At 38.8% G+C, this 25,592-nt stretch overlaps 1 protein-coding gene across 2 annotated transcripts in view; it reads right to left on the bottom strand.

Annotated features, from left to right (window-relative positions):
- Positions 1-25,592, bottom strand: part of ACSS3 (acyl-CoA synthetase short chain family member 3) — a 353,512-nt gene that overhangs the window by 80,196 nt on the left and 247,724 nt on the right. For both annotated transcript variants that reach the window (XM_062203158.1, XM_062203157.1), the window contains one exon: positions 8,794-8,945. In XM_062203158.1, the coding sequence (XP_062059142.1) occupies positions 8,794-8,945 (152 nt within the window). The remainder of the gene's footprint in view (positions 1-8,793; positions 8,946-25,592) is intronic.

Here is a 25,592-nt window from a genome sequence, read left to right on the forward strand (position 1 = left end):
GTGCCCTGGGACTGGCAAATTTTAATAAAGGTGCTTGTAACTACAGCACAGTATATGGTGTGAGCACAAGAGTATCAAGATCTTGCTCATGCCAAAGCCATGGATAATTTGACTCATAATATACCTATTACAGCAGATCAATTATTTGGAGAAGGAGCTTTTACTAATCCAAATCAACAAGTTAATCATCTCCTAAGGATACTCAAATACTCAACCAAATACTCAAACCAAATACTCAACCAAATACTCAAATTTCTAATATGGCTTTAAAAGCCTGGAAAAAGATACCTGATGCCTGTGATCCATCCACCTCTTTCACCACAGTAAAACAGGGGCCTACTGAAAATTATATTTCTTTCATTGATAAATTACAAAGTTACTGGGCGGACAAGTAGAAAGCTCAGGTTTTGCTGCAACAATTGGCCTTTAAAAATGCTAATCAAGATGGAAAAGATGTGTTAAAGCCTGTTGATGATAAAACCTGAAACTTCAAAACCAATCTGTTGTCCACCACTTTTAAGGGTCCTGATAAAAAATGTTTTGGTTGTTATGATCCTGGAGGCCAACCTCGTTGCTCATCAGATTTGCCCTTATATTCTTCTTATTCCCTTTCCTATTTGGGGTTGAGATTTATTACAACAAATTCAAGCTACTATTCATGTGATAGGAGCCACCACCAAATCAACACATCCCCACACAGGGCTGCCTGGGGAGCCAGTATGGGTTAAACAATGGCCCCTTCCTAGAGAAAGATTACTCACAGTGGAGCCCCTAGTTCAAGAACAAGCCAGATAAGAGTAAATCAGGTCTTTTGATGGCTTTTGTCCCCAGCTGGTAACTGAATGCCAATCTGCCAAGTTTTTTTCCTTTAAAATTGTACTTCAGAAACTGTACTTTAAAACATCAGTGCCACGGAGTCTTTTGGGCTTTGCTCCTCTTACTGCCCCCTTCCATGCCATTCTGGCTGGAGATCTTTGACTCTGAGAAATCTTGCTTTTAAATGCTTAAATTTCCCTTTTCTCTTTACCTTATCAGCTTAGAAATTTTTCTTCCATGTGAGACAAAAAAAAAAAAAAAAAAAAAAAAAAAAACCAACAAGGTAATAATAACAATTTCTCTTCTGTTATTTTTTCCATACATTGCAATTGATTTTAATTTACTTAGTTTTCTTTACAGTCTCTGCTATGACAATGCCAACTGCTTTATATGTTACTCATATTCATAGTCACACCTCTTTACCAGGTTTTCTTTCAGAAGGCAACAGAGGTGTTGGGATGAAGCTTTACATGTTGGTGCCCTATTTACTGATCCTATTCAGAGTCATGAATTTCTTCTTCATCAATCAGCTAAATCTCTCCATAAACAGTTTAAAATTCCTCTTCCTCATGCTCTTGCCAATATCTCTAGTTGTTCCCAATGTGCTCAAACCCCTTATTATTTTTGTAATGTTGCTGTCAACCCTAGTGGCCATCATGCCAAGGAGCTTTGGCAAATGGACATAATTCAGTGTCCTTTATTAAAATCCTTGTTAATTACATATTGTTATTGATACCCATTCAGGTTATATTTGGGCAACCCTGCTTAAGGGAGAATCTACTTGCTATGTCATTGTGTCAATTTTTTTTAATGAATCAGGCCCGGACATACATTTATAAAAACCCATTTGGGGAAGGAGGATGGTATAAATCATTTACATTAGTTTTACTTTATCAGGTAAGTAAAGCACTAACCATAATATAAGATTTGTTACCTGTGCCCCCTACCTCTTTTTTCTTAAAGTGTTTAAATTTGTAATGTGGCACAAAGAAAATATATATGTGTGTGTATGTATGTGTATTATTTCTCCAAAGGAAAAATTATGGCTGTCATTGACAAACTTATTCAATTAGAGACTGGTACTGGCCCACCTAACCTCTTCTGCACTCAATCGTTTGTGTCAACTGTGGGTTATTAAACTTACTCATGGCATTCCCCAGAATCCCACAAGTCAAGCCATTGTTGAATAGGCCCATCTTATGTTTAAAACCCTTCTTCAAAAACAATTAAAAGAAAGGGGGAAACACCTCTGGAGAGATTAATCAGACAATCGCCATTCTTTTATTGACTCTTACTCATTTAACTTATTTTTCAAAGTTCAATTCTACCTCCCCATATTGTGAAACCTAAGCACAAAAGACTTTCCATCCAGCTCTTGAATAACCTGGCTGTTAGTTATTATAAGCAGCACCCTATCTTAATTGAAAAGCCCCTAAACCACTCATAACCTGGGACAGAGGGTTTGTTTCTGTTTTATCCCCTTACAGGTTGTGTTTGGACTCCAGCCCACTGTGTCTGACTTACAGGCAATATGAGTTGCCACTAACAGTTACAAGATCCAATTCCTGCTTTATGGCTAAAGAAGATGACAAAGAACCAGTGCCACTGCACTAAGTGGACCCAATCTCTATAGAACCTTTCATCCCACAGTTACAGAATATGCATTTTGTTCATCAGTGCATGGAACTTTCTCTAGCATAGACCATACGATAGGCCATAAATCAAGTCTCACTTAATTCAAATACACTGAAATCATACCATTCATCTTTTCTGACCATAATGGAAGGAAGCTGGAAATTAAAAACTCAAGAATCTCTAGAAAATATGCAAACACATGAAGACTGAACCACACACTATGGAATGAACAGTGGGTCACAGAAAAAACAAAAAGGGAAATAAAAAAATTCCAGGAAATGAATGAAGATGACAATACAACATCAAAACTTATGAGACACAGCCAAGCAGTGTTAAGGTGGAAGTTTATAGCAACTGGTACATACATGAAGAAATTGGAAAGGCATCAAGTAAATGAGCTATCAGTGCATATCAAGGAAGTAGAAAACAGCAAACCAAACCAAAAATAGGAGGAAAGAAATAATTAAAATTAGAAGATATACAAAATTGAAACCAATAAACAATACAAAAGATCAGTAATATGAAGAGCTGGTTTTTGGAAAAAAAAATAAACAAAATTGTTAAAAAAAAAAAAGAAAGACCAAAATTAACAAAATCAGAGATGAAAAAGGAGATGTTACAATGGATACCACAGAAATAAAAACAAGCATCAGGAATTACCATGAAGTGCTGTCAACAAATTGAAAAATCTAGTAGAAGAAATTGGTAGGTTTCTGGATATATACAATCTTCTCAGATACAGAGAAAAAAATGATGCAAAAATTTATATGAACACAAAAGGCACCAAAGGGCTATAGCAATTTTATACAGCAAAACAAAACCAGAGGCACCACAGTACTAGATTTCTATAAATACTACAGGGCAGTTGTAATCATGACAGCCTGGTACTGGCACAAAAGTAGACATGTAGACCATTGGAACAGTAAAAACTCCAGAAAGCAATCCACACATCTATAAGCAACTAATCTTTGATAATGGAGCTATAATCAATCCCTGGAGTAAGGACACTGCCTTCAAAAAATGGTGCTGGAAAAATTGGATTTCCATGTGCAGAAGCATGAAACTAAACCCCTACCTTATATCTCATACAAAAATCAATTCAAAGTGGATCAAGGATCTAAATTTACAAGCCGACATAAAATTACTAGAGAACATTGGTGAGACTCTGCAAGACACTGGCTTAGGCAACAACTTCTCAAAAATATCCCAGAAGCACAAGCAATCAAAGCAGAAAGAGACAAATGGGATTACATCAAGCTTAGAAGCTTCTGCACTGCAAAGGAAACATTTAGCAAAGTAAAGAGACAATCGACAGAATAGAAGAAAATATCTACAAACTATGCAACTGAAAAAGGATTAATATCCAGAATCTATAAGAGCTCAAGGAACTCAAAAACAACAAGACAAACAATCCAGTTGCAAATGGACAAAGTACTTAAGCCTTTTTCAAAAGAAGAAATTCAAATGGCCACCAGACACATGGAAAAACACTCAGGATCACTAACCATCAGGCAAACACAAATCAAAACCACAATGATGTTTCACCTCACCCCAGTTGGAATGACTCTTAAAGAAATCAACAATCAGTAAATGCTGATGAGGAAGTGGGGAAAAAGGTAACTTAATCCGCTATTAGTGAAAATGTAAACTAGAACAGCCATGGTGAAATACAGTATGGTGATTCCTCAGAAAGCTGAAAAAAGATATACCGTAGGATCCAGCAATCCTACTCCTGAGAGTTTATCCAAGGGAAATGAAGTCAGCATATAAAAGAGTTATCTGAGGGGCCAGCATTGTAGTGCAGAGGGTTAAAGCTCAAGCCTGCAGCACCAGCATCCCATATGGGCGCCAGTTCGGGACCCAGCTGCTCCACTTCTTATCCAGCTCTCTGCTATGGCCTGGAAAGCAGAAGATGGCCCAAAACCTTTGGCCCCTGCACTCATGTGGGAGACTTAGAAGAAGCTCCTTGGTCCTGGCTTCAGATTTGCTCAACTCTGGCCGTTACAGCCATTTATGGAGTCAACCAGTGGATGGAAGACCTTTCTGTATGTGTGTGTGTGTGTTGTGTGTGTTTGTGTGTGTCTACCTCTTTCTGTAACTCTTTGAAATAAATAAAATAAATCTTTAAAAAAGGAGTTATCTGTGTTTCTTGCAACTCAAATCACAACATCGAAGATATGGAATCAACCCAGATGTCCACCATCTAATGTCTGGTTAAAGAAATTCTGGGCCGGCGCCGCAGCTCAATAGGCTAATCCTCCGCCTTGCGGCACCGGCACACCGGGTTCTAGTCCCGGTCGGGGCACCGGATTCTGTCTTGGTTGCCCCTCTTCCAGGCCAGCTCTCTGCTGTGGCCCGGGAGTGCAGTGGAGGATGGTCCAAGTGCTTGGGCCCTGCACCCCATAGGAGACCAGGAGAAGCACCTGGCTCCTTCCATCGGATCAGCGCAGTGCGCCGGCAGCAGCGCGCCTAACGCAGCGGCCATTGGAGGGTGAACCAATGGCAAAAAGGAAGACCTTTCTCTCTATTTCTCTCTCTCACTGTCCACTCTGCCTGTAAAAAAAAAAAAAGAAAAAAAGAAATTCTGGACTATAACTAGTACTCAAACAGTACTTTACACTTTGTGTTTCTGTGTGGGTACAAATTATTGAAATTTTTACTTAATATATACTAAATCAATCTTCTGTATATAAAGATAATTGAAAATGAATCTTGATGTGAATGGAATTGGAGAGGGAGCAGGAGATGGGAGGATTGCGGGTAGGAAGGAAGTTATGGGGGGGAAAGAGCCACCATAATCCAAAAGCTGTTCTTTGGACATTTATATTTATTAAATAAGAGTTAAAAAAAAAGAAATTCTGGAATAATATACATTATTATGTATTATATGCTATTATATATTATATATATAATATTATGTATGTAATTCCAGAATTTCTTTATCCAGGCATATATATATACACACATACATATATGCACTGGATATATATATATATATATATAGACAGAGAGAGAGAGAGACAGATAGATAGATAGATAAATAGTATGGAATACTACTCCCTCATAAAAAAGAGTGAAATTCTATCTTTTAGAATAAAATGTATGCAACTGGAAACCATCATACTTACTGAAATAAGCCAGACCCAAAAAGACTAACACCACATGTTTTCCCTGATCTGTGGTAACTGAGTACCATAAAACTGAAATGTATGGAGTGAAATTGGTATTTTGAGATTCAATGATTGTTTACAGCCCTTGGTAGACAACTGAAGAACAGTTTTTGTCTTCTTACTATTTGTTGAACAATTTACATTGTGTAGGGTTAATCTTATGAGTATAAAGTAAACTAAAAACACGTCATTGTAAAAATTAAGAGGAAATAACAAAGGAAGGAGGAGGAAGTGTGGGAGCATAGGCAGGAGGGAGGCAGGGTGGGAAATATCACTATGCTCTTAAATTTACATTTATGAAACATGAAACATGTTCACCTTAAATTTTTTTTAATTAAAAAGTATGCAAGTTTGAAATAGAAAAATGCAATAGTATTTATTAATAGTTATTTGAATCTATCAACAGTAATATCTTTCTTTTTTTTTTTTAAAGACAGAGTTACAGAGAGAGGTAGAGACAGAGAGAGAGGTAGGTCTTCCATCTGCTGGTTCACTCTCCAGATGGCCGCAATGGCTTGAGTTGTGCCGATCAGAAGCCAGGAGCTTCTTCCAGGTCTCCCACATGGGTGCAGAGGCCCAGGGACTTGGGCCATCTTGTACTGCTATCCCAGGCCATAGTAGAGAGCTGGCTCAGAAGAGGTACAGCTGGGACCAGAACCGGCACCTATATGGGATGCCAGCGCTTCAGGACAGGGCGTTAACCTGCTGCGCCACAGCGCTGGCTTCTATCAATAGTAATTAATAGGATATGCTGAGTGGGTTTGTACAGTCTGAAAACCTAAATATCAGTTAAAACAGATATGCCCATCATTGTGAATAACTTAGTGCCTATATAGAAAGGGGCATGATCAAGGGAACTTCTCACAAGTTCACTTACACTAAAATCTCACATTCCATGTCTATATATAGTTGCTTGAAAAGTGATGATTTAGTGAACATTGGGTATTGTGTGGAAGATATATTTAAAAGCCATATACATGGTCTGGCATTGAAGCTTAGCAGGTAAAGCCACTGTCTGACATCGGCATCCCATAAGGGTGCCAGTTCATTTCCCAGCTTTTGATCTAGCTACATGCTAATGGCCTGGGAAAAGCAGCAACAGATGGTCCAAGTGTTTGGGCCTCTGCCATCCATGTGGGAGACCTGGAAGAAGCTCCCAGCTCCTGGCTTCTGCCTGGTCCGGCCTTAGTCATTGTAGCCATACATCCAGGGAGTGAACTAGCAGAAGGAAGATCTCCCTCCTGCTTTCTTTCTCTTTTTCTTTCTCTAACTTTCAAATAAATAAACAAACATTTTTTAAATGTACTTATAGGAAATGAAGACTAAGGGAATGCAAGGCTGAGTCCTCTTTCCCATGTCCCACCACTTCATGCCCTGCAATCAGTGTGAATTTGTCTACAATTAGACACTGCAAGAATTGCAATCATTGCTCTCAAAGCCCCTAAAATTAACTTAAGAAGTGGAGACTATATTTACCATAAGACACGTGCATCAAATCCATTTTTCTATACTCTGAGCTGAAATAAAGGAAATTTAGTTGAAACACAGTAAATGAAAGGGGGTCGGCGCCCTGGCATAGCAGGTAGAGCCGCTGCCTGCAGTGCCAGCATCTCATACGGGCACCAGTTCAAGTCATGGCTGCTCTAATTCAGATCCAGCTCTCTGGTATGGCCTGGGAAAGCAGTAGAAGCTGATCCAATTCCTGGGCCCATAATACTGTGTGAGAGAAGCATAGAAGCTCCTGGCTCATGGCTTCAGATCGCTGTAGTTCCTGCTTTTGCGGCCATCTGAGGAGTGAACCAGTGGATGGAAGACCCCTCTCTCTCTCTCTGCCTCTGCCTCTAACTCTGCCTTGCAAATAAATAAATGTTTAAAAAAAATAGTAAATGAAGGAGCAAAAAGGGGACAAATAAAATATAATGCAGGATTCAGTGCTGTGGTGCACAGGGTGAAGGTCCCAGCCTGCAGTGCTGGCATCACAAGTGGGTGTTGGTTTGAACCCCTGATGCTCCACCTCCAATCCAGCTCCTTCCTGGTACACCTAAGAAGGCAGCAAAAAGTGGCTCAAGTTCTTGGTTCCCTGCACCCATGTGGGAGATTCGGAGGAAGCTCCTGGCTTTGGATCCACTCAGCTCCGGCCATTGCAGGCATTTGGGGAGTGAATCAGCGGATGGAAGACCTCTCTCTTTCCCTCTTTCTCTCTTTGTGTCTCTATCTCTTTCTGTAGCTCTTTCAAATAAATAAACCTTTAAAAATATAAAGAAATATTCCTTTATGAACACCCTTTTAATTAGAGTGTTTTTATATTATAAATACAACTTTATGTAAACACAGATTGTGATTTCTGAGCTTTTTCAAAAAAATAAACAAATAAAACTATTACTCCTGCCTAAATTGAAGCTGTCTTACTTACATATGCAAGTAATGACATGTACTTTAAATCCTTTGAGTCATAACAACATAAAATTCAAACACTGGCATTCAACATAAACCCAAACTGCCTTAATTCAAGCCTACTTTGACTTGAAACTACAAAACCTCCACTTTTAGTTTATGATAGCAACCTATTTCAAAGAGTTCAATGACAACTGATGTTGGAAACTGCCTTGAAGGCAGAAATTACTATAATTATCTTGAATATACATATCATTAAATTAAAATGGATGTCAATAAACCAGTACAAAAATATCTGGACTATTCAGAGCAAAATATTATAAAAGTAAAACAATTCAGTCTTTCAACAAATGTAACTTGGACTATAATTTTCTCATTTTGGATGGGGACAATAACTCAAATATTTCCCTCTATCCCTCCTTCAAGACAGTTAGATGTTTTTCACACACACAAACACATACACACACATACATATTTGCGACTTATTAAATCATAATAAGTATTTAAATTCTTAAGGAAAATATGATCAGGGTAGCTAAATAAAAGAAATATTTGATAAGATTTGAATTGAAATAAACATGATGTGGTATTTCGAGATGTTTTCAGTAATGATTAAATTCCAACTATTTCAAAGGTGTTTCTGGAGGTCATTCTTAAAAACATTCAGAATCTTTTGGCCCTTCCCATGGAGGTCATGCAGTACCAGACAAAATGTAATGTTCAGTGATTCCCTCGGATTGCAGTTTTCATGTAATGTGCCCTGTGTTTCCGACTTTACCTCGTCAGAGAGTACTGCTTCCCCAAGGCCGCCCCAGGGTCCTGTTGACGGATGGCTCTAATTGCGGTTGGTGCTGTAAACAAGGCAGCCACTCCATGCTCTGCAAGCACACGGAAATAAGCACCAGCATCTGGTGTTCCCACAGGCTTCCCCTACAATGAGATTCATTTAAAATGTCACTGGGTAAAAATGCCTCATATTTCATTGACAGTTCAATACTTAAACAGTTAACACAGTGATATTAATATAATCAGGTTCTCAACAAATCTTCCCTTAAAATGTTCCTTAAAAATTATTTCCTAAAGAAAATTATTTCTAAAATTATTTCCTAAAATATTTTCTAAAAATATTTCCTACCATAAATAAAACAAGTGTCCAAGCAGAAGAGAGGCTGTTTGCTCCATTTCAACATCCTAAAAGCTTGCAAACAGCAGCTTTTTCAGGCTTTGAAAAATAAAAGATTGGAAATATATATCACATTCAAATTAAAAGCATAAAACGGTCTCCTATTTGGCAATAGATCAAATATATTGTTTTGAGAAGCAGACTAAATGAGAAACATGGTTGTTATCCTAACATTAACACACATTTGTCACTATTAAAATGGCAACAGTAATTCTCAAAACATTTGAGAAGAGAGAAACATCAGACATCACTAGTGATTCCTGAGCAGTGACCTTTACAGTTAACTGTCTCACTCCAAGGAACTGCTCTGAATCAAAAACAATCCAGTGAGGTATTCCCAAATGCAGTACACGTTTTGCTTACAATGACATCATATACTTATCCAGTGGCAAAGACACAAATAAGTAATAATTCTGGTGAACTAAAAAACTCAAAATAATATACAACATTGTTAATTGATATTTATGCAAAGTTGGAAATGAGTAAGACAATGAAACAAATCAAAAACTGCAGCAATTATAAGTTACCATAAGATCAATACCAGTGCAGCCATATCCCAAGAATTCTTCAATCCATTCACACCTCTAACAAATCCTATTGTGTTTTTAAATAAAGGTACCTAGAATGCTACTATATGGAAGCTACTTCGGTTGAGGTTAGGATAAACAAAGAAAAATTACTGTATCTTAAATAATTTCTTTAAGACTTAAAAGTGCTAATGCACCTCAATTTTAGGCAATTGTATCTGTCCACAAATTTATACATTTCTTCTGGATTTTCCAATTTATTAGCATATAAATTGTACACATGTACATCCTCCTTGTAGAGCTGCAGTGTCCCTCTCACTTGTATGGAGTTTCCCGTGCATTTTTCTCCCTAACTCTCCCCTGAAATTGCACTCTTCCCTCTTTTTAAACTATCTTCTCTTAGACTAGAGCAGTAAGTTCCCTCCCTATTCTGCCATAGTGGAATCTCTCTTGCTGTTTGTAATAATTCTTATCTATTCTTTTCATACTGCAGCATCAGTTATAACACCTCTACTTTCATTTCTGATTTTATCAACTTGAGTCTTCTCCCCTCCCCCAACTTTTGCTTTTAGTTACTTGGGCCAATGATTTATCAATCTTATTTATTTAAAAAAAAAAAAAAGCTCTTCATTTCACTGACCTTTTGTATTTTTTTTTTTTTTGAAAATCTACATAGAACAATAACCGACACAGAGATTGAATCAGTAATAAAGATCTTCCCAACAAAGAAAAGCCCAGGACCATACAGCTTCAATAAATTCTACCAAACTTTAAAGAAAAACCAACCCCAATTCTTCTTAAACTATTTAAAACAATTTAAAAGGAAGGAATCTTCCCAATATCCTTTTATGCAGCCAGCATCACATTAATTCTGAAATGAGAAAAAGATACAACAAAGAAAGAGAATTATAGAGCAATATCCCTGACAAGCATACATGCAAAAATCCTCAATAAAATACTAGCTAACCAAATCCAACAACAAAGCAAAAAGATTCTCCACCCCAAACAACTGGGACTTATCCCAGGGATGCAGAGGTGGCTCAACATATGGGAATCAATAACTATGACACATCACACTAATGAACTAAATAATAAAACTATATGATTATCTCAATAGATGCAAAGAAAGCATTTCATAAATACAACATCTCTGCTTGATAAAATCCTTAATCAAATTGAGTACAGAAGGAACATACCTCACCACAATCATGGCAATCTATGTAACAAACCCACAGCCAGCCTCATAGTGAATGGGGAAAGCTGGAAGCCTTCCACCAAAATTCAGAATGAGACAAGGATTCCAATTCTCACCAATACTATTCAACACAGTTCTGAAAACTTTAGCCAGAGCTATTAGGCAAGAAAAAAAAAATCAAAGGTATACAAATTGGAAAAGTTCGGTAATGTCTCAATCTTTCTCCTGTGTTTACTAATGTTTTCAATGCAAGAAAGAAGTGAAATAAAGCACATAGCACAAGAAAAAGAAAAAAAAAAAAAACATGAGCTAAATCCTTGAGCAAAAATTTCTTTCGTTTTAACATTAATCCTGTGATTCAGTTTATCCAAGGCTTGAGGTCAATGCCACTTGTGGTTTTTACAGATTTTGACATAAGAATTTTTGAGTCAACTGCAGTTTTTGCTGCTTCTTGTGTAGCAGGATTAGAGTACATCTAGTCTCCTTCTGAGCACAACTTTTGAGAACGTTGCCCAAGGCATATTTCTAACTCCAGTTCTAAAGTGAAGAGAGCAGCATCGTTTTGGCAAAGGTGCTGAATTTCATTTCAGTAGACAGGTGCCGCCAAGTGTTTGCTTATTTATTTCGGGATAGTCATGAAACTAACAATAGCATTTGTTGAGTTCCTGCTATATATATCATGTGCCCTCAACAAAGGATGAGTGTTTGGGCCCACAGCATTTAAATGTAGCACTTGTTAAAACATACGCAGTTCTTTGGGATGTATGACTCAGTCAAAGAAAAAAAAAATCCAGAATAGTGAGCACAGCATTCACACAGTATCATTGGAATAACAACATATAAAAGACATTCCTTATACATGAACTAACTATTGCACATATAAAACTGCCTTCAAAGGAGAGAAATTACAAAACTGGAAACGGAGGAGTGAGAATTTTCACCGTTTACCCTTTTATAACAGTAGGTATATGAACAAAATGAGTACATAACCTCTTCAACAGAATGGGCTTTTTCTCGCCCTAAGTGCTACTCTCTATAATTCAACATTTTTTGTTCCAGTTTTAGAAATGTTGTGCCAGATGAGATAACCATCCCATATCTTGAGACCCTTATACCTAGGACTTTGTGTTGGTATACTGGACTCCCTTGTAAGAACTGAAATACAATCTGCTTGCTTGCTAGACATTTCTCCATCAGTCCTTTGGCCTACCCACCCAGGATTTGCTTCCATCTTGCCCTCCTTCATCTTACACACATAAGCATCTATGTTGACTCTGAGTGAGTGCCAACCCAACACGCGCAAACTTCTTGGCATAATTTTCAAAGGTATCAGTATCTAATCCCCATTTGCCAAGATCATGATTTGGTTGGCTTCAAGTCTGTCCTGTTATTGTTACATTTTACATAACCCCTAAGAGGTTCCAATCTGCACCTAGGGCTTAGAACCTAAACAAAGCCCTTAGATATGCTCTGCCAATTTCTTAATACCCACCTGCCTGGTAGATTTAATGAGTGAGCACAGAATTTAACACTCGCTATTACTGATGTTCTCTATTATAATTAATTGAGCTAGGTCTAAATATCAGCAAGCAAATAATTTGATTATTTAAATTTCATTTTAGGAAACAATATATATAAGAAATAAGTGTGAAGGAATGCCTCACTGTCCCAAATTCTTTGTATCTTGCTCTATGTATCAGGTTCCAAACTGTATATAAATATCATGATGTATAGATCATAAGATTAGTACAACTGCCATTTCTCTGAAGGTGGCAGTATTAGCCCTCACCCAACAGCTCTTTCTCTGTTATCCAGAATCCTCTAAAGGCCATAACTCTCACCTGGGGTTTTAGATGAGTTGGATCAGTACTTGAGAGGATTTTATCACAATTCCTTAGGTGAAAGGGGGGGGGGGGGTTCCTGACTTAAACCTCAGGGGAGTTCATGATTTCTGATTTTGTAATGTACTCATATTTTCATTTTCCTAGGGAGAGAAGTCAATAGCTTTTACTGGATGTGACGAGAGTATATAAACAAAGGGTTTAAAAGTACATGAAAGTTGGCCGGCGCCGTGGCTTAGCAGGCTAATCCTCCACCTTGCGGCGCCGGTACACCGGGTTCTAGTCCCGGTCGGGGCACCAGATTCTATCCCGGTTGCCCTTCTTCCAGGCCAGCTCTCTGCTATGGCCCAGGAAGGCAGTGGAGGATGGCCCAAGTCCTTGGGCCCTGCACCCGCATGGGAGACCAGGAGAAGCACCTGGCTCCTGGCTTTGGATCAGCACGATGCGCCGGCCGCAGCGGCCATTGGAGGGTGAACCAGCGGCAAAAAGAAAGACCTTTCTCTCTCTCTCTCACTACCCACTCTGCCTGTCAAAAAAAAAAAAAAAAAGTATATGAAAGCTTCTCAAAAGAGCAATCTCTGAGAAACAGTTTGAACGAAGCAAGAATGCAGATGGACACGTGCAGACCCTAACATTTGTTCATTTTCTTCGCCACAGGCTAGGTAAGTCTCAGGATTGTCCCTTGAAACTACTTCTATCAAAGGGATAAACATTCGCAAAGCATTGTACTCAATTTATAGTTCCCAATCCTTCCTTCTTCCATAACTTCTTGGATAAAATGAAATTGTCATATTTATAAGTCAAAGCCAGTCAACTCTCAGCAATTTTATGTATTTCAAATTAACACTTTCTAATAGATGATTTTTTAATCATCTCCTCTGTATCTCCTTGCTATGCGTCCCTCAGAGTTGCTATTCTCAGACTTGAGTCTTTTTGCTTCAGCTAAGGGCACAGTCTAGCTTCCAGATCTGAGACAGTAAGACTTCTCACTCCTACAGTACCAAGACCCTTTCATGTATAAAATAGTGTCCCCGTCCACGATTTCACTTTCTCTGGTTTCAATTACCTATAGTCAGCTATAGTTTGAAAATATTAAATGGAAAAATTCAGAAATAAATAATTAGTAACCTTTAAACTGTATGCTGTTCTAAATAATGTGATAAAGTACCAGGCAGCCCTACTCTGTCCTACCCAGAGGCAAATCATCGCTTTGTCCAATGTGTCCATGCTGTATATACTACCTGCCCATTGGTCCCTTAGGGTTCAGTACTATCTCCAAATGCAGGTACCCACTGGAGGTCTTGGGAAGCAGCCCGGTGCATAAGTAAGGAATATTATATATGCAAACACACACACACATATCCAAGTACTCACAATATATTTGCTACTCTCTTAATGTGTCCCCCAAAACTTTGCAGGTGGGAAACTTAATTCCCAAAGGAAAAGTATTTGGAGGAAGGTTCTTTTGTGAAGTGTCAAGGTCATGAGGGCTCCAGCCTCATGAATCAATCGAGGCCACTATTAAAAGGGCTTGCTGCACTTCTACTCACCAAGGACACAGAAACAAATGCCATCCTAAAGGCAGAGACCAAGTCTGCCAGCACTATGACCTTGGACTCACAGCCTACAGACCTGTGAGGAAAACAATTCTTGTGTGTTCTTTATAAATTACCTAGTCAGTCTGTAATATTCTGTCAGAGCAGCACAGGATGTATGAACATAGTATGTGCATCCATAACTCTGTATGGAGCTATCCATTTCCATCTGACTCTATACCTGCTTTGTCCCAGCTATGACAGTTGACCAGATTTGGCTTTATGATGATGCCTCCTGCCAGTAAATAGGCCATTTCTCCCAGCTAAGTGAGAAAAGTCTACCTGTCCCTCTAAAAAGAAGCTTCCTTCCAGAAGTATTAGTGTCAAGTAAACGAAGCAGAGGACTGGAACTGGTAATTCTGCAGACTAAGTGCTCAGCTAATTAGGAACTGACATATTTAGCACCCACAGTAGTCACAGAGAGCATCTACCCCTAGTACAGCTTGCATCATACAGCTCCTAAAAAGATTACTTTCACCTCTGAATTCTTCTATGCTGGACAAATTAAGATTTTCCTTATTCATAGTGATTAGTTGGACTTTGCTATAAGCAGACAAGTTCAAAAATTATTGCTTAATCACACTCACGATTCTTCCCAGGAAGTAAAGCGTACCTATTCCATATGTACCATATAGTCTAGCATGGGGTTGCACAAAGCATGGTTAACTCATACCAACTATATACTGCCCAGAACAACTTCCAAGCATGCTTATATTTTCTCCTGGCTGGAAAGAAAAACCTGCCTATGAAATTGCTCCCATAAATGTGACCACTAACACCTCAACACCAAGTCCCCCTAAGCTGCCCTATCAGACTTCTCTCAGCAGCACTTGGCACTAGAGAGAAGAGGCAGAGAGAGAGAGAGGTCCTCCATCCAATGGTTCACTCCCCAGTTGGCCGCAATGGCTGGAGCTGCACCGATCTGAAGCCAGGAGCCAGGAGCTTCTTCCGGGTCTTCCACATGGGTGCAGGGGCCCAGGGACTTGAGCCATCTTCTACTGATTTCCCAGGCCACAGCAGAGAGCTGAATTGGAAGAGGAGCAGCCGGGACTTGAACCGGTGCCCATATGGGATGCTAGCACTCCTCACCTTCTGGAAACAGCCCCTCCTTTATTCTTCAGCACATTTTGCCTTTCTGATTCTCTGAATTCCAACATGATTTACCATTATTATGCAAATGTCTGAGTAGTACCTTCAGAGTCTACATTGCCAAAACCCAAAGTACTCTTGCCCTCTCCACCAACAAACACTGACACTGGTACTTGACTTGTTAACTGCTATTTCATCAGTAATGCTAGGCAAAGGCGTCACAGCTATTTTCAACTTCCTCTTCACCTTTCTCTTACAATACTCACCTGCCTCCTCCTTAATGCTCAGATCACTCTGGTGCGAGCCACCTATCTGGGGGAAACTCAACAGCTTCCCATTGTTCTCCTCTAAATTGACAAGAGACCTCTCTCTGGGCCAGAAAATCTTGTTTCAAATCCCAGCTATTCCTCATGTATTCTGAAATTCAGTCAGATACTGTACAAAACAAATTACTGTTGTACTACTGGTAAAATTATTTAATGCCTATAATCTTTAGTTTCCACAGCTGTAAAAAGGCAACTCAAAATATCAACCAAATGGGTTCATGCTTAGAAGGGGTCCAGTTACTGAACAATCAACAGCTTTAGCTATTATTATTTTTACTGTATCATCCACCAAGTTCTCCATATCTACTCTTCCTAAATTATCTTTAAATGACTAGGGGACAGATATTTGAACCCAGGTACAATTACTAAATGTAGAGCACTTTTCATGGGTTACAGTTCACTGCAGTTTACACAAAACAAATTATACCTTCTGGACAGCCTAAGAGATTTCTCGGTTAAGATGTGTCTTTTATTTATTTGCTTTCTGTCCTTTATATCGGTCTTAATTACTTGACTATGTTGTCAGCTGCTTCAGTGCAAGGACAATATATGATACTTATTCTGGTTCCCCATCAGTCCCTAGAATGCTATTAGGCACACAGTAAGCACCAATAAATACTGTGCATATAGTTGTGACAATATCTGTACTTGCCTGCTCCAGTCTCAACCACAGGCACACAGAGAAAAAATTAAACTCAAAAAACAAATATCTTCAGAGGGCCACGCAATGGCATAGTGGGTAAAGCCGCCACTTGCCATGCCAGCAACCAATATGGGTGCCAGTTTGAGTCCCAGTTGCTCCACTTCTGATCCAGCTCTATGCTATGGCCTGGGAAAGCAGCAGAAGTTGGCCCAAGTCCTTGGGCCCCTACACTCATGTAGGAGACCCAGAAGGAAGCTCCTGGCTCCTGGCTCCGGATCAGAATAGCTCTGGCCATTGTGGCCAACTGGGGAGTGAACCAGCAGTTGGAAGACCTCTCTTTCTCCCTCTCTGCCTCTCCTTCTCTCTGTGTCTAACTCTGACTTTCAAATAAATAAATCTAGAAAAAAAATTCTTCAAACCAACTGAGATATATAGTAGATGCCATCAGTTTTATAAACTTTTCCCATTGAGATCAAATATACAACTTGAATCAGAGTAAAAAGTGAGTCATCATTTTTCTCATTCCATACATTAAGAAAACCAAATTGCTGTAAAAAAAAAAAATCCATCGCATAAGAATAGAAAAGGTCTATGATACTATCCATTTAGTTCAACAGTTAGCAAAACCATGACTATTGGGCTCAAAAGGAAGTAAAAATCCATGTCCTTAAAAATGTAAACCCCATCCTCAAAAAAAAAAAAAAGTAAACAAGTTAGGGAAAACAAGTTAACATAGGCAAAAATGTAAAATTCTAGTGAGGAGGAGATAACTACATTCAAATAAAAACAGCATTATCAAAAAGTCTGGGAGAGGCTAGGACCTCACGGGTCCACATACAGAACTACAGCAGAGAAAAATTACAGATCCAGTGCAGAACAGAGAAGAAAACATGTCCACTGAACACACCTTAGGGATTATTTGGCAAGAGTGTTAAACATAAAAGTTAGGGTCAACACTTTAGTGCAGCTACATAACCTGCTGCTTTCAATGCCAGCATCCCGTATTGGAAAGCCAGTTCGAGTTCCAGTAGCTCTGTTTCCTATCTGACTTCCTGCTACTGCACCTGGGGATGCAGTGGAAGATGACCAATTTACTTGAGACCCTGCTACCCATGTGGGAGACCTAGTTGTTGTTCCTGGCTCCTGGCTTAGCCTGACCCAGACCCGTCTACTGTGGACACTTGGGGAGTGAAACAGCAGCTGGAAAATCCCACTTTCTCCCCTTTCAGACTCTCTCCTCCTCCAACTCTCCCTCTCCCTCATGGTGTACCTCTCCCTCTGTCCCTCTGCCTTTCAAACAAATAAATTTTTAAAACATAAATACAAAAAGAATTTGGAAATAGATGTCAACCTCAACAGTCTGAAATATGAGACTTAGAAATGGCTTAACGTTTCAGTTCATGTATATAAGGTGATAATTACTCATATTTTACATGTGTGAAAACACAAGGTACTTCAAAAAGTTCATGTAACAGGTAATTAAAAGATAAGCTTAATTTTTATCAAAAATACACATGTAATTTAAAGACTAATAATGACAAAGCTCATCAAAAAATAAATGTTTGGATAATAATTAACCATGAATTGTGCTCTACTGTTCACCTATGAAAGCATTCAAGGTCACTCTTATTTCCCTTACAAATTCTACTCTTCAAAGGCAGATCCTTGAGGGTAAAGACCACTGGGTTACTTTCCACATTGGCGGCTCGTTCTTCAAAGCTGGTAGTAGCAGGATCAACACAGCCCTGTGTGCTGATTGCTTTGCCTGGTGCTTAGAAAAGAACTAACAGGCCCCAAAGGGAGCTGCCTCTAGCGCCCTGATGACTATGTCAGTGTTCTGAGGACAAACGTATTTTGAAAAAATATATATGGAGTTTGTAAACATTCAAGCTTTATAACAGCTGGACTGCAGGGGTGAATGGTTGATGTTTATAATTTGGAATTCTATTCTGAGAAAGAACAAATTTGTATTTTCGAGGTAGGACTGAATAGATATCAGTATTGTGCTAGTCTATCCTGGGAACTATTCTGAAGGCTTTTCATGGATTACCCAATTGAATGTCAAATAAGGAAGTATTATTACTACTGAAACTTATAGATACGAAAATTGAAGCAGACAGCAGTCAAGCAAATTGTCTGAAGCTAAACAACTAATACACAGAAGGTGAGAAACAATACCATAGCAGTCTGTACTACTACATTTCCTCTCAAACACTAATAATTCCCATTGATTTAGAATGAAACTTTTTTCTTCAGCTGAATACATTTGAAGAATCAGCATCTCTCACCAGGAAAAGAAACAGGCATGAATTTCAGAGATAAAAAATCTGAGCAAATTACCAAGCAATTTATATACTACTGATTAAAAAAAAAAAGCACATGGAAAAGATTTACAGAAATGAAAACTGGAAGAATATTTATCAACCCTCTAATTTTCATGATGCAAAAATAGCTTCCCAAAGAGGCTGAACTATAGGTAGACAGAGTAATTGAAATAACAGATATTAATAGTTCCAGTCCAGTGACCATGCTTCTCAACCACAATTCAGAATCTTAAATCTTATATATGTTTTTAAAAGAATGTGTTGTCTGAGAAGGCAGAGTATAGTTCATTCCTTCAAATTTAATTACTGAATTATCAACAAATGGCCATCCATCCTGGTGCATCTAGTGAGCATACCACTCTATAGTAATTGCTTGGTACTGTGAAATATAAATTTTTGAAATGCAAATAAATATAAAATGAGAGCAATCTTTCATTCTTTGAGGATTTTAAAAAAGACCATTATTACAATTCCATAACCAGATGAAGTATACTAGTCTGTGGCTTAATTACAAGCTAGATTTAAGGAGAACAGTAATTACTAATATTCCATTCTAGACCTAGGACCTAGGTAACATCTTAGCCAAGGAACAGTAAGCTGATTTCCTAACCATACCACTGCCATTTTATTGTGAAATTAAAACGTGTCCACAAGACACATATTTGTCCGCTGGAATACATCAAGTGAAAGCAGAATGTTAAGGGCTGGGAGGATGTTTGCTCTTGAGAAACAGCATTGGTTTTGACTCTGCAAATGACAGACAAGAAAAAGGTGCAAGTGCTAACTGAAAAAGAGGCCAGGAACCACATTTGTGTATAATCACCACCTGTTGGAATACACATGTGCATGCCCAGTCACAGCAGGTTAATAGATGTAGGTTTATGTTGAATCTCTAATATTAAAAGATCATTTGTGGCTCATCCCTCCTCTTTGGTAAAACTGTAATAGCAAGCATCTGTCCTTGTCCATACGTTATTAGAGTTAAATCTGTTGGAATCAAACATCCATTAATAATATAGTTATCAGAAGAGGTATCGTGTGTTTTAATCTCAACTCTCATAAATAAGGAGTGAATTATTCAGAATTGGTGGTTTCTGCATTTTGCCAAGTTGGTCCAATTTGGCTTCAAGGTATGAGTAATATAAATATGTCCAATTCAATTAATAAAAATTTGATCACTGTTCATGAAGTTTTCTGATGAAACAGGAAATTACTTCCTCCCTTTAATCCCTAAGTCAAATATTTTTTCTGACATCTTAATTCAGTCATTTATTTAATGAATATTTCTTGGGAACTGAGAATGTGTTCAGACCAAACCTGGGAGCTAAGAATTGACAGTGAGCAAAAAATGAACTGATTCCTTCTCTGGGATGATTTAGAACAGAAAAGAGCAAGCAAACACATGACAGGCACTTAAAAACCCATGTGAAACTGTAACGATGACACCAGGCAGCAAAGAATGCAAGGTGAAGAGAGACCAGGAGGAGCTGATAAGATTTAGAGAGGTCAAGGAGGGCTGCCCTGAAGAAGTGATCTTGAGCTGAGACCTAAAGGATAAGACACATATGAAGTAGGCAGGCATGCAGGCTAAAATTGATTAGATTTGTGAACTGGAAGACCACGCCTTCACCACGCCCCTGTGTGACCTCATGCCCCTGATGCCTTCGCCACGCCCCTGTGTGGCCTCATTCCCCTCCCTGGCCACACCTAGGTGCCCACCAGCCAATCAGGTTAATTAGCCACTCCCCTTTGGAAGTGGGTTAAAAGCTGGGACATGGTGTGGCCCGGCCCTCTCTTCTTCCTTGGCCTCTTGTCAGGAGGGGGCTTGCTGTAGCCCTGCGCCTCCAGGGCACATGGCCTTTGGGCCACCAGCCCTAGGCTTCCTGGCCTAGCTGCTCATCTACGTGGCTGGTTCCTGGTGCTTGGTATGAACCCCTATTCACCTCTCTCTCTTAAATAAAGCTCTCACTCTCCTGTTCATCTTTCTCACTAAATAAAACCTTAACATGTACCATGCTGCCTCGTTTATCTGTGCCAGTATTTAGAATTCTTCTCTAAATATTAGGCAAGAACCCTCTCGGGCTTATTAATATTGGGGATTTATTAATAAGCTTATGGTGAAATCGTATGGTACCCAAATTCCGGTAGCACATGTGGCACCCCAGATAGCACTGCTGGGGAACTCCCAAGGGCCACATTTCAGTGTAGATTTTAGGGGGTCTTCTCCAATTTCACATATATTTCAAGTAAAGAGAATGGGGCAAACTTCCTGTGGCAGGCAGGAGCACTCCCAAAAATGGTAAGGAAATGGGAGCGCATTTTTCTTCACAAAGTAAAGCGATTAAAGATGGGTTGAACTTTCCTCATTTGCAAATGCTGTTGAGAAGCCAAGCAACATTACAAAAGGTTGTTAGTAGGAATGAGGCTGACCGGAGAACTGCAGTTTAAGAAACAGAACTGTGTAGATGAAAAGCCAGTGTTGTAGCTGCAAGGAGACAAGAGGGTCAAGGATGTTTGTTGTTGTTTTACTGAGAGAAATCTGCCCTGGCTGCCTCAGCCCCCTCACCCTTAGTAGTTGCTGGCCTGCCCTCTTCCCCCAAGCCCCGCCCTCTTCCCCCAAGCCCTGCCCTCCTAACAGGTCATCTTTTGTCTGTACCCCTGGTGAGTGCAGAGTACTCAGAATACTGTGTGATCGCTCCCTCCGCCTTCTCTGCGATTTCCCTCCCTCCCTCATTTCTTCCTGCATCCTTCAAATCTCCCAGATAGCCGGTAGTAGCCACATTGATTTCAGCAATTTTCAGAATGGAATCAGGTGACAATAGCTCGCTCTGCACATTTATGAATCAGCTGTGATTTTTGAACCAAAATTGAGTTTAACAACGACAAAGAGGTATTTTAGACTAATGGTGAAAAAAGAATTTAGACCCAAGTAGCTTAAATAAAATGTTGGAAAAAAGAAAAAAAAGTGCGTTAAAACATGGTGTTCATCAGGAAGGTGAAGTCACACAGAAAACCATGATTTCCCACCCATTTGACCCTGCACATGGAAAGCTTCAAGTCTCAGACCAGAAAAGAAAATCTTTTAAATTGCCATTGCATTTTTCCATGTTGAAATGTAGGGTAGCTGATGCATCTATACGTTCAACTGAATGACCAATATGGTTGTAGGCATATCTGAGGGATTTTCACCTGAAGCAGTTATAGATTCGTATTAAATTACAAAATACAAAAAAGTAATCTTTGTTGAGAAATAGAGATCTATGCATTATTCACTCAAACAGTATCACAGGTATTTGCATACAGAGAGATGTTTTATCAAATGTCTGTTGGATTCTATCTGATTTTTTTTTTTTTGGACAGGCAGAGTGGACAGTGAGAGAGAGAGAGAGAGACAGAGAGAAAGGTCTTCCTTTGCCATTGGTTCACCCTCCCATGGCCGCCACGGCTGGCGCACCACACTGATCCGAAGGCAGGAGTCAGGTGCTTCTCCTGGTCTCCCATGGGGTGCAGGGCCCAAGCACTTGGGCCATCCTCCACTGCACTCCCAGGCCATAGCAGAGAGCTGGCCTGGAAGAGAGGCAACCGGGACAGAATCCAGTGCCCCGACCGGGACTAGAACCTGGTGTGCCAGCGCTGCTAGGCGGAGGATTAGCTTATTGAGCCACAGCGGCGGCCTCTACATGATTTGATGCAAGACAAACTACAAATCTCCTAACACTTCAGAACATCAATCTTGTTAAATAAGAATTCAATGCTAAGGGAAAAAAATGTCAGACATCAATTCACTGTTTATATTATAGCTTTAAAATGTGATATTGTCAAGTATGAAAACAAACTCTTGAGTGTACTGACCTGTATATAATATCTTTAGAAAACATAATCCTATGAGAAGTACATAAATGATCTGCTAAATTTTGTTTGCTATATAATTTTAAGAAAATATTTTGGCTTCCTATATAAAATATTACTTACAATGCTAAGTATTCTTTTGGTAAACAGTCCAAAACTGGGGCATAACTGAGACAATTATTTTGTGGAAATCAACTTTTTTTGCATTTGCTGGCCTTCTGACAAGTCAGGATTATTTGTGGTTTTGTTTTGTATTGCACAATCAATCAGGCAAGTTGCCCCAGCATTTTGCATGTTCAAGTTGTCAATTAACTCTCTTAAAAATGTTCATTTGGGATGGCTTTGTGGTATAGTGGGTTAAGCTGCCTTCTGCAGAGCTGGCATTCAATATGGGTGCCGGTTCAAGTCCTGGCTGTTTCACTTCTAATCCAGCTCCCTAATAATGTGCCTGGGCAAGCTGCAGAGGGTGATCCTGGCACTCAGGCCTGTCACTCACATGGGAGATCCAGAAGGAGCTTCTGCCTCTTGGCTTTGGCCTGGTCCAGACCTGGCTGTTGCAGCCATTTGGAAAGTGAAACAGTGGATGGAATCTCTCTCCCTCTGTAACTCTGCATTTCAAATTAATAAATCTTTAAAAGTAGTTCATCCATTCAAAAACCTTTATAAACCTTCTGGAAGGTACTGTACCAAGAAACGACAAACATTCTTTGCCTTCAGTTTACAAAATGACAGCATTGTGTAAGATGGTAGGAACCTAGATGTGGAGTAAAGCACCTTTCAATCAGCCAGAGGAACACAAAGAAAAGAGGCAAGGAGGAGATGAGAAAGAGAGGGGAGAAAAAAAAAAAGAAAATCAGAAACTCAGTGATATTTAAGCTCTAATGTTCAGTATATTATATTTAAGATTTAATCTGTTAAAGCTGCAAGTATCTATTGGAAAGTCTCCTAGACTAGACTGGAATGCAGACATAAATCAGACCAGAAGCCCAAACACATAATATCAACATGACATACTCATTTATATTGACTGGATACCATTCTTGAATATTTAGAAGGAAGCATAAAAGGAACACTTCTGAGATAAACTAAAACATATTCAAAAAGATGTAATGGACAGTAGAGCATGAAATATAAGGATAATAAAGTTATAACCATTAACAGACTGACTCAGTTTGTATGCCTGTGTTGATGGAAGTAGCATTAACAAAACTACAGAGTACATAGAAAGAAACCTATCTTTCAGGTTATAGAGAAATTGATAGACATCAGTTCATGCCATCTTGAGCACAATGTATGCTTTCACCATCAGGAGATGTCCACAGTAAATTGGAGCTCAGCAGAAAGCCATAAAGAAAGAGGAATCTTTTGTTAGAATTCAAAATGACAAATATGAACTATGTGGAGATTAACCAGGAAATGTAAGCAGAGTGAGAAAAGATGGCTGAAGTTCCAATGTTCAGGATCAGAAAAAACAAGAAAGGGTCTAAGAACAAAAAGCTATCAGGGAGAAAAAGAATGCAGAGTAAACTTCAATCAAGTTCCACATATATTCACTGAGTGCTTAGTGTATGTGATGCACTGTGATTCTGAATTTAAGGCTTTTTTAAGGTAAAGATCTATTCTGATCATGTTTATTAGAAGTTCTACCTGCTTTCTGTACTTGGTTGTTCCTATATTTCTCCAAAGAAAGGAAGCTTTCTTTTATTATTTCACTGTGTAGGCCTTCTAATACATTCTCTCTTTCTATACCTTCAGGAACTCCTAAGACGCATGTTTGGTCACTTTATAGTTATTTCATGCCAAAGACATCTTGGAAAAGACCATGGAAGCACAGGCAATAAAAGCAAAAGTAGACAAATGGGATTACATCAAACTAAGAAGCTTCTGCACAGAATGGAAGCATTCAAAAAAGTGAAGAGGCAACTGATAGAATGGGAGAAAATATATGTAAATTGTGAAACTGATAAAGTATTAATATCCAGAATATATAAAGAGCTCTAGAAACTCAACGACAACAAACAATCCAGTTAACAAATGGACAAAAGAAATGAACAGGCATTTTTCAAAGGATGAAATCCAAATGGCCAACAGACAATGAGAAAATGCTCAGGATCAATGGCCAGCTGAGAAATACAAATCAAAACTACAAGGCTTCACCTATCTCTATTTAGAATAGCTACCATCTAAAAATAAAAAAAATAAAAAATAAATAAATACTGATGAGGAAGTGAGGTAAAAGGTACTTTAATCCACTGCTGCTGGGAATGTAAATTATTACTACCACAATGGAAGACAGTATAAAGATTCCTCAGAAAGCTGAAAATAAATTTACAATATGACCCAGCCATCCTATTCCTGGGAATTCACCCAAACAAAATGAATTCATCCTGTGAAAGATATTTGGACACACATGTAGCTCAATTCACAATAACTAAGATACACAATCAACCCAGATGTCCATCAGCTGATGACTGGATAGACAATGTTGTAAATATGCTCTACAGAGTGCTAAAAAGGAATGAAATCTGTCTTTCGCAACAAAAAGAATGTAATTGAAAACAATTATGCTTACTCAAAAAGTCAAATATTATATGTTTTCTATGATGTGTATTAGTTAATACAGAATGCAAGAAAAAGTATAGGAATGAAATGGTCACTTTGTGCTGATTGTCATTTTTAGCACTTGTTTATATGCCTACAGAACTGTAGCCTCCCTACTTTTACTTCTTGAATGTTACAGTTAGTGGTGAATTAAGCCTGTGAATTTAACATGGATTAAAATTATGTCTGCAAAAATTGATGGAGGGAATAGATGGGACAAAGTTTGTGGGGAAGGGCAAAGGGAGCAAAATGTGGTTATCTTCTTAAAATTGTACCTCTAGAATGCATGAAATTTGTTCTCTTTAAATTAAAAATCTGACCTGTGATAACTACAAGAGCAACTAAAAGGTAATCTGTAGAAGTGAAATTGACACTGAGAAACAATGACTTTTGAACAGCCGTTG

The sequence above is a fragment of the Lepus europaeus genome, chromosome 10, assembly GCF_033115175.1.
Source record: "Lepus europaeus isolate LE1 chromosome 10, mLepTim1.pri, whole genome shotgun sequence".
Lineage (NCBI taxonomy): Eukaryota > Metazoa > Chordata > Mammalia > Lagomorpha > Leporidae > Lepus > Lepus europaeus.